At 42.0% G+C, this 8,821-nt stretch overlaps 1 protein-coding gene across 1 annotated transcript; it reads right to left on the reverse strand.

Annotated features, from left to right (window-relative positions):
* Window positions 1–3,155: 3,155 nt before the first annotated feature.
* On the reverse strand, window positions 3,156–7,230 carry rpl22l1 (ribosomal protein L22-like 1). The gene is made up of 4 exons (XM_043702577.1): window positions 7,121–7,230; window positions 5,738–5,842; window positions 4,287–4,408; window positions 3,156–3,409 (listed from the first exon to the last, which is right to left on the reverse strand). The coding sequence occupies exons 1-4, from the start codon at window positions 7,127–7,129 to the stop codon at window positions 3,265–3,267; spliced, it is 381 nt and encodes a 126-aa protein (XP_043558512.1). The 5' UTR covers window positions 7,130–7,230; the 3' UTR covers window positions 3,156–3,264.
* Window positions 7,231–8,821: the final 1,591 nt, after the last annotated feature.

Consider the following 8,821-nt stretch of genomic DNA (forward strand, 5'->3'; position numbering starts at 1 on the left):
AAAGTTGCATTCTTGGGTTAGCTGTTAACAATGGTGATAGCTGGACAATATGTTGAAGGTGTTGGCCCCCTGTGTTCTCTGTCTATGCCATGATTGATTCTAACCTAAAAAGTGAGATAATGGAATTTTACATAAATTCATGCAGTTTGTGAGCTCAGAGTTCTACATGAATGCATGCAGTTTTTCAGCAAAGTACAATGTAACCCTGCAAGTACAAATTCACCCCACAAAATATATGTGTGCATGTGGGTCTTTGTCTGTCTGTGTGTGTGTGTCTGTCTGGGTTGGGGGTTGTGAGTGTGAGAAAGTGTATGTGTGTGTGTGTAGTGAGTGCAGAGTGTCTTAAATCTGTGAGGGGTTGCATGTGTGAGTTTGGGAGTGTGCATGTCTGTGGGTGTCTGTGTGCGCGTCTGTGTGCCCGTGTGTATAGGAGTGCCTGTGTGTGTGTGAGAGTGTGTGTGTGTAGGAGTATCTGTGTGTGTGTATAGTGCAATGGTGGTCACCTATAATGTGACATGAACCGAAGGTCCCGATTGAGGCTCTCCCTATGGGTACCGAACTTAGCTATCAGCCTCTGATCTGCCACTTTTCTCTGCTGCCTGTCCCGAAGTCCATCTTGGAGGATGGTCACCCGAAGGTCCGTGGCTGAATGTCCTGGAGCACTGAAGTGTTGCCCAACTGGGAGGGAACCCTCCTGTCTGTTGATTGTTGTGCGGTGCCCATTCATCCGTTGTCGTAGCATTTGCTCGGTTTCCCCAATGTACCATGCCTCAGGGCATCCTTGCCTGCAACGTATAAGATAGACAACATTGGCTGAGTCACATGGGTACCTGCCATGTACAAGGTGGGAAGTGTCCCCACGCGTAATGGTGGTATCTATGTCCACACTCTGACATGTCTTGCAGCGTCTACCGTGACAGGGTTGTATGGAGTTGTCCTGACAGCCGGGCACCTTGCTGCGAACATGAATTTATGTAAAACTCCATTATCTCACTTTTTAGATTAGAATCAATCTAAACATCATGGCATAGACAGAGAACACAGGGGGCCAACATCTTCAACATATTGTCTAGCTATCACCATTGTTAACAGCTAACCCGAGAATGCAACTTTTTAAGAAAAAGTTTTGTGATTTACACATGAAAGAAGTGAAACTACCACTGTATTCTAACAGATGAAAGGCTTAACAGACAATCAATTTTTCAATGTATAATTTCAGTTACATCACTGTAAATCTTTGCTATAAATTCTGTTAGGATTGAGCCCTTCACTGTCACTTGATGAAGGAGCGTCGCTCCGAAAGCTAGTGTGCTTCCAATTAAACCTGTTGGACTATGTGTTGTGTGATTTTTAACTTTGTACACCCCAGTCCAACACCGGCATCTCCAAATCATTTCTCTATGGGGAACCCTAACTAAAACAATGCCCCTGCAGGCAAGACGTCACCAAACTGCTTAATATTAATAACCACAGACCATGAGCCACTCTGCACAGGATGCTACTGATTGTTCAATGCTGGCATTGTTAGCCTTTTTTGATATTATTGAACTATCTATCGTAGTTAGACCTGATTTGTCTTGTGATCAACCTATCAACTGCAAACTGAGGGAAGGGGTTCTGACTCATCAGTGCGGAGCAGCCATTCTGTACCTGAGCCATCATTGACCTCTTTCTAATATCGTGAAATAAACAAGCGTGTCAATTTCACAAGGTCTGCACGTGAACTTGATTTGAATTTGGACAATTCTTTGACAAAAGTATTCAATGTTTTGGCCTCAACTGCTTGCTGTGGAGAGAATTTCACAAGCTCACCACTCCGGGTGAAGAAATTTCATCTCAATCTTAAATGGTCTACCCAGTACTCTTAGACTTTCAGCCCTTGTTCTGGAGTCCCTGGTCATTGGAAATGTCCTTCCTGCATTTACACTGTTTAGTCCTATTAAAATTATGCATGTTTCCATTGTTGATTACAAAAGATCTATATTCATATTGCATAAATGTTCTCTTCACCTACCTATAAAAACTTTTGCAATCAGCTTGTTTCCCCCAGGCTTCCTCAAAGGGGCGACATGGTGGCTCAGTAGTCAGCAATGGCTGCTTCACAGTGCCAAGAACCCAGATTCAATTCTAGCCCGAGGCAACTGTCTGTGTGGAGTTTGCACATTCTTCCCCTCCCACAGTCCATAAATGTGCAGGTCAGGTGGACTGGCCATGTTAAATTGACCATAATGTCTCAGGAATGTGCAGGTGAGGTGGCCTAGCCATGAGGAATGCAGGGTTACAGTAGGAGGTGGATCTGGTGGGATGCTCTTCAGAGGGTCAGTGTGGACTTGATGGATTTAATGGCCTGTGTCCGCACTGTAGGGATTCTATGATTCCTCACTTACTCTTATTTTCACTACATCAATCCTTTGTTGAAACAGTTTTATTTTTTAATCTTCAGCTCTATTGTTCTTTTCGGCCAATTTATATGTCCCTTCCTTTGGATATACTATCCCTAATTTCCTTTATCTGCCATGGCCAGGTCATCTTTTCCACTTTACTTTCATACCAGAAAGACAAACCATCACACTTCCTCCACACTCTCTATACATGCCTGCCATTGCTTATCCAACATCTCAAAGTACTTTAGCTTACTCTTTTTAGATTCAGGACTCCAGTCTCAATCAACTATGTTACTTTCCATCTTAATAAAGAAGTGGTGCAACTGTTATTTGGAGCAAGTGTCAAGGTAACTTTGCTCTTTCCCTGAAACATCTGCTCAAGACTCCAACTCAACACCAAGCTAAACTTCCTTGAGCAACACTTACTACAGATGTGCTCACATCAACAACCCGCTGTTTCCACATCATGCATTCCTACTGTATCATATTTAATTTATAAATTACTGAGATCTGTGCTCAAATGAGAGCAGCCTATGGTCCAATAGGATAATGGCAACTTTACCTTTGCATTGTTTTTCCTCATTTTAGTTTACACTTAAAAAACACCAGTTACATCAGTCATCATCAAACTGGTACAACCGCCCTTAACAAGAGTTCATTTGCCAATTCATCAGGGCCCTTCTCACATTATAATGTCCTGACATATGCAAGGTCAAAAGCTTTAACATAATGTGTTTTTCAGCAAATATAAATTTCTGGACCAAACAACTGTTCTGTGAAATTATGATTTATTAATAAGTTAATAACATTTTATATAGATGCACTCTGAAAACCACTTTTTTTGTACAAGAGTCTTTGGTCTCCAAACTCAGGTTTCTGTTCAATCCTCCGTTTCTGACTCCTCTTCATCTTGGCTGATTTGGAAGTAGCGGAGCTCGTAGCTGTCTTTATCAGAAGCGATAACCCGCAGCCAGTCTCGCAGGTTGTTCTTCTTCAAGTACTTTTTGGTCAGGTACTTCAGATATCTGAGGGGGCATAAGAGATGCAGTCAAGATTACTCCCATCACAGTCATAACGCATGTTTCTTACATTACAGTGACTAAACTTCAGTTGATTCAACAATATAAAGTGCTTCAGAAGTTCTACAAAAAGCCCTATAAATGTTAGTATTATTCCGCCCAGGGTGAAGGCTGAAACCTTCCTCATGGACAGGACACCATTCCACACAGTTCAGTCATTCCTTGCATTAAGTCAAGGTGACAGCATAATCAAGTTCTTCAGATTGAACATCAGTGAAACATCTGGCCCTTAAGCAGATATCTGCACGTTTTAAAGGTCCAATGGTTTTACTAACAACTGTCTGCACTGATACCAACAAAAGCTTAAGTGGCACAGGACACCACAATCAAGCCAACAGCATCATATCTCATGTGAAGCAAGGTACAGTGGCAATATGCTGAGAGAAGATCAGTCAATTAATCCAAAATTAAACCTGACACATCGAAATGGGAGTTGGATAAATATATGAATTTTGCAGGGACGACAACATTTACAGGCCAGTCAAATGGCCCATTCTTGGTGCTGTACCATGCTGTGATGCGTTTGCTACATGATTGGTTGCACCCCCACACCTGATGGTATTAATCAAGTAGCTTGCTCAGAGACAACATGGATTTTCAACCACAGCAGCATCGCACAAATGTCAAATATGACTCTTTCAATGCTCTGTACAACATGTAAATTAAGCATTTTTTATAAAAATAAAACTATTCAAAATAATTGTTGGCAGGGAACACATTCTTAAACCACTTCCGTCCTTGAGGTAATGGCACAAAGTCAGAACTCAGAAGCCTCAACCTCCCATTCCACCTCCGGAAATGACACAAGGAGCAAAATGTTTACCTTTTGGAAAACTTTTTGGCCGACGTGACAGTGATCTTGTTTTTCAGGCTCTCAATCTGGACAATGTTGCCTAGGTTTCCAGTCTTCCCACTGACCTTCACCTTCTCCCGCAGAAACTGCTCCTGTTATGGAACATAAAACCATGGGACACTAGGGAAGGAAACCCTAGGCACAGACTAGGGACGAGGACCCTAGCCAAAACAAAGCAGTTAGAAGGGCCAAGAGTTAAAGGGTGGGACAGAATGAAATTTAATTGTTTGTCAAAAACTCAAGTTCTAGGACCTTGCAGCTGCTAGTTGCCCTCTTCATTTTAGACAACAAAACCAGACTAAATTCAAAGCCGCCTCCTTCTCCAAAGTTATACTCGTTAAAATTCTAAGCCTACTCAGACACGTAACAGGACAACTAACTCAATTAATGTTGCCTTGGGATTTTTTCCAACATTAAAAGGTGTTTGTGGATGTCACAGTAAGGGTAGTGCCAATTTTTTCTGCAGTTAAGACTCCGTCATCTTGATGGGAATGGAGGTGCTGAAACACCTGGTAAAAGCATGCAGTTTCTGTGGAAATCATTCCATCAGAATGAAGTGCTGAATTTAAACCAATACTCACAAAGGGATCAGTACAGCAACAACATAAAAGGCAGTCATTATTGGTAACATTCTACAGAGTCTAACGAAACACAGCTGTTACAAACTATAGTGAACAGAAGTCATGAACAGAACACAGCAATATCTACTGCCATATGCAAGATTGGGGCACGGGGGCATAACCCATTTAATACCTAATATATTTTAAATCGATCCATGTCACTTAAGGCACCCACCTCCACTTAAATTGTGAATAGTCACACTAATATAAACCACCTTCATTTCATCAGCCTTTCTCATGGCCAATTTGTACGGGTGGGGGATTTTTGACCATCCTTGGAAGTATACCAATTCCCAGTGTCACTACCTATAAGGTTCAATAGTTATTATACAGGGTAAAAACACAGTTCTAACTGCCTCCTGTAGAAGCTGTGGAGATCCCACTCTGAATCGACTTGTTCCATGACACACAAGATGATAGGCCACACACTACTGTAATACCCAATCAATCCATCAACACTCAAAGGAAAATTGCCATTCCCACCTCGGAATCCAGAGAATTTGGGGTCAAGGCAGGCAGAAAATAAAGAGGGCAAATTGTTGTTTATGATAATGACCCAAAAGTGCTGGGGATACCCAGCAGGTCAACCAACACCTGGGAGAGAAAAAGGGAATTAATGCTTCGGGTTGACATTAGCATCTTCAACAAATGTTCTGACAATAGATTGCAGATTGGAAACATTAACTCTGTTTCTCTCTCCAGGTGCTGGCAAAACAAGCAAGCAAGCATTTTGAGCAAATTCTGTTTTTAACTCAAGACTTCCAGTGACTCCAGTAGTTATGTCGGTTTTAAATTCCTTACAAAGTTGCTGCAGTCAAGGATGCCATCTTCTACTGGGTTAGAGAGGTTGAGGGTGAATCTCCAAACAGGCTTCTTCTTGGCCTTGAGGTGTACAGATGACTTCTTCTGTGGACAGAAAGGAACATATGAGAAAATACAAGCACCAAATAGCCGCATCTCAACTACAAACTCTGACATTCAGGAGACAGGAGAGTGATGGTGGAGGGTTATGATCAGCGGTCTTCCACAAGGATCAGTGCTGGGTCCACTTTTGCTTGTTATTCATATACATGATTTAGACGAGAATATAGAAAGCATGATTAGTAAGTTTGAAAATGACACCAAGGTTGGTGGTATAGTGGACAGTGAAGGAAGTTATCTAAGATTACAAAGAGATCTTGATCAATTATCAATGGGCTGAAGAATGGCAAATGGAGCTTAATTTGGATAAATGCAAGGTATTGCACTATGGTAAAACAAACAAAGACAAGTCTTATACAATTAAAAGTGGGGCCTTGGGCAGTGTTTAGAACGAAGACCTAGGGGCTCAAATAACAAATTATTTGAAATTCGCATCACATATCAATAGGGCAAGGTGTTTACTATGCTTGCCTTCATTGCTCAGACCTTTGAATATAGGAGTTGGAATGTTATGTTGAGGAGGTACAGGAGGCCTCTTTAGGATCAGTGTCCAGTTCTGGTCGCCCTGTTTTGAAAGGGTATGACTCTGCAGAAAGTTAAGAGGAGATTTTCCAGGATGCAAGAGCGGCCTCATAGAGGTTTATAAAGTAATGCAGGGTACAGATTGGGTTAATGGTAGGTGTCTTTTTCGTCGGGTGGGGGAATTTCAAGAATGGGGGCACAATTTTAAGGTGAAAGGAGAAAAATTTAAAAAGGACATGAAGGGCAACCCCTTTTGTTTAAACAGTGTGTGGAATGACCTACCATAGGATGTAGTTTCTGGAGGCAGTTACAATGTTTAAAAGACATTTGGTTAAGGGCGTGAATAGGAAAGATTTGGGGCGGGCGGGGGGAAGCAGAAGAAGGCAAGTGGGACTAGCTTGGGATTACGGTCGGCATGGTCTGGTTGGAGCGAAGGGTCTGTTTCCATGCTGTATCACTGTAATGTTATCAAGTGGCGATAAAGTCCAGGCCGGTTGTCAAACAACAAGTTGATGGATATAATGAGTTACGTTTAAAAATGCAAGAAACAGAAGGTGAACTAATCTTCGGGACGATGCACAATGGCTCCCAGCTGCCTACAATGTGCCGCGACAGAGCAGAGTTTTAAAATCCAAGTATCTGGGACGGTTTCTGCTAAACCTTTGCCAACAGGCCACAAAAAATCTCGGCGCTGGCGGAGCAGTCAAGCTGTCGAAAAGCCGAGGCCTACTCCTCACTCACCGGCGCCATTCCTATTCCTCTCCTACTCCCGCTACCGCCAACAATAGAAAAGGACGAACACCCTCGCACCCTACTTTATATAGACACTGACGTCATGACGTCACCACGCAGATCGCCGCCGCCGCGGCAGACAATGTAAAAGGACGAACACCGTCGTACCCTACTTTATATCGACACTGACGTCATGATGTCACCACGCAGATCACCGTCGCCGCGGCCAAAAGAACGAACACGCGCACCCCCCACCTTATCTGACACGGACGTCATAACGTCACCACAGATCTCATCCCAGCGACCAACGTACGTGTTCTCCTGTCACGTGACAGACCACATGCTTCAGTCCTCCCTTTATCACCATTCTTTTCTGGAAAGTGTGCAGGATCAGTGTTAGCTGCCCATCCGGAATTACCATTTTTGTGTTTTGCTCAGCCATTGTAGAGCTCAGATAAGTGTCCACCACCTGTCACCCTGGAGTCACATACAGCTCAGGATAACAGTAAAGCACATGTTTTTAAAAACAATTGGTGGTGTTTGTATAGCAGTTACTGAGGTATGCTATATTCCAGTTCTAAACAACTGATTTTCATTTTCAACGAGCTAACATATTCCTACAGCATTAAATTAGCCCGCACGATCCTCTTGATGAGAAGTTTTTGATAAATGTACAATACAGAGAAGACATTTTCACTTGGGAGACTAGAAAACCCGACACTACCCTATGGTGCAGTTGGACTATTACTTTATCTTTGCTCATGGGTTGTGGTAGCTTTTCATGTTCAAAATATCACTCACGTTTTAAATGATGTCATTGTTGTAATGTTGTACAAATAATATGTACTTCAAAAGACCTTGATTACTGAAGACTACAGAAAGTTTCCATAAATACAAGATTTCCCTTTCCATAAATTTAGGAATTTCTTTTAACCCAGTGGTGAAAAATGGAACTACTATCAAAGTAACTAGGTAGATGAGGGAAGGACATAAAAGAAAAAAAAACTTCATTGCACCTCTCACACCATCATTCCTCATATGATCAGAGGCTCCTAACTGCTGCTAGACCATTACAAATGCTAGACAATATCAAAGATAATTTTTAAACTGTTCTCTGCTTAGATACTGATGTAAACTGATGTTTTGAGGTTTTGTTTTTTGAAAACATTGATAGTTTTTATTTTACAAGTAGTAGTTGCCGCCACAGTACTAAAAGGACAATAGAGTAGCTCTCAGAGACACAGATCATAAGTTTAACCCAAGGGTCACCACACCTCAGCAGAAAGCACAACCTGCATTGTAACCTCAGCTGGTGTGGGAATTGAACCTACAGTATTGGTGCTACTCTATCACAAACCAGTTAACCTAGCTATCTCGCTTAAAAAGTTCTGTTTTTCTCGCAACAGATGCCACGAGACCTTTTGTGGTGCTCCACTGCATTTTCTATTGTTAATCTAATCTTGTAAAATGTTCTCTACCTAAAATGTATATCTGACAACAGCCACAAAAGTAATCCTACTGTATTTTCTCCTACCACATACCACACTATATCTGTTTTGCAGCTGAACATCAATACAGCAAAAACAATGGGTTTTGTTCGGTGTTGCAAGTTCTACAATAGTATGGCGACTGGCTGAGTATTCATTCAAACAGCTGATGCAGAAAGGAATTGGAGGGGAAAAAAAACAAATTTAGTCGTCAGGAGAGCAA

The sequence above is a fragment of the Chiloscyllium plagiosum genome, chromosome 13 (assembly GCF_004010195.1).
Source record: "Chiloscyllium plagiosum isolate BGI_BamShark_2017 chromosome 13, ASM401019v2, whole genome shotgun sequence".
NCBI lineage: Eukaryota > Metazoa > Chordata > Chondrichthyes > Orectolobiformes > Hemiscylliidae > Chiloscyllium > Chiloscyllium plagiosum.

Coding starts and splice junctions, on each gene's coding strand:
- rpl22l1 (XM_043702577.1), bottom strand. Junction 4,409..5,737: donor TCCTTGACTGCAGCAACTTT/GTAAGGAATTTA, acceptor GTTCCATAACAG/GAGCAGTTTCTGCGGGAGAA. Junction 3,410..4,286: donor GCCAAAAAGTTTTCCAAAAG/GTAAACATTTTG, acceptor ATGCCCCCTCAG/ATATCTGAAGTACCTGACCA.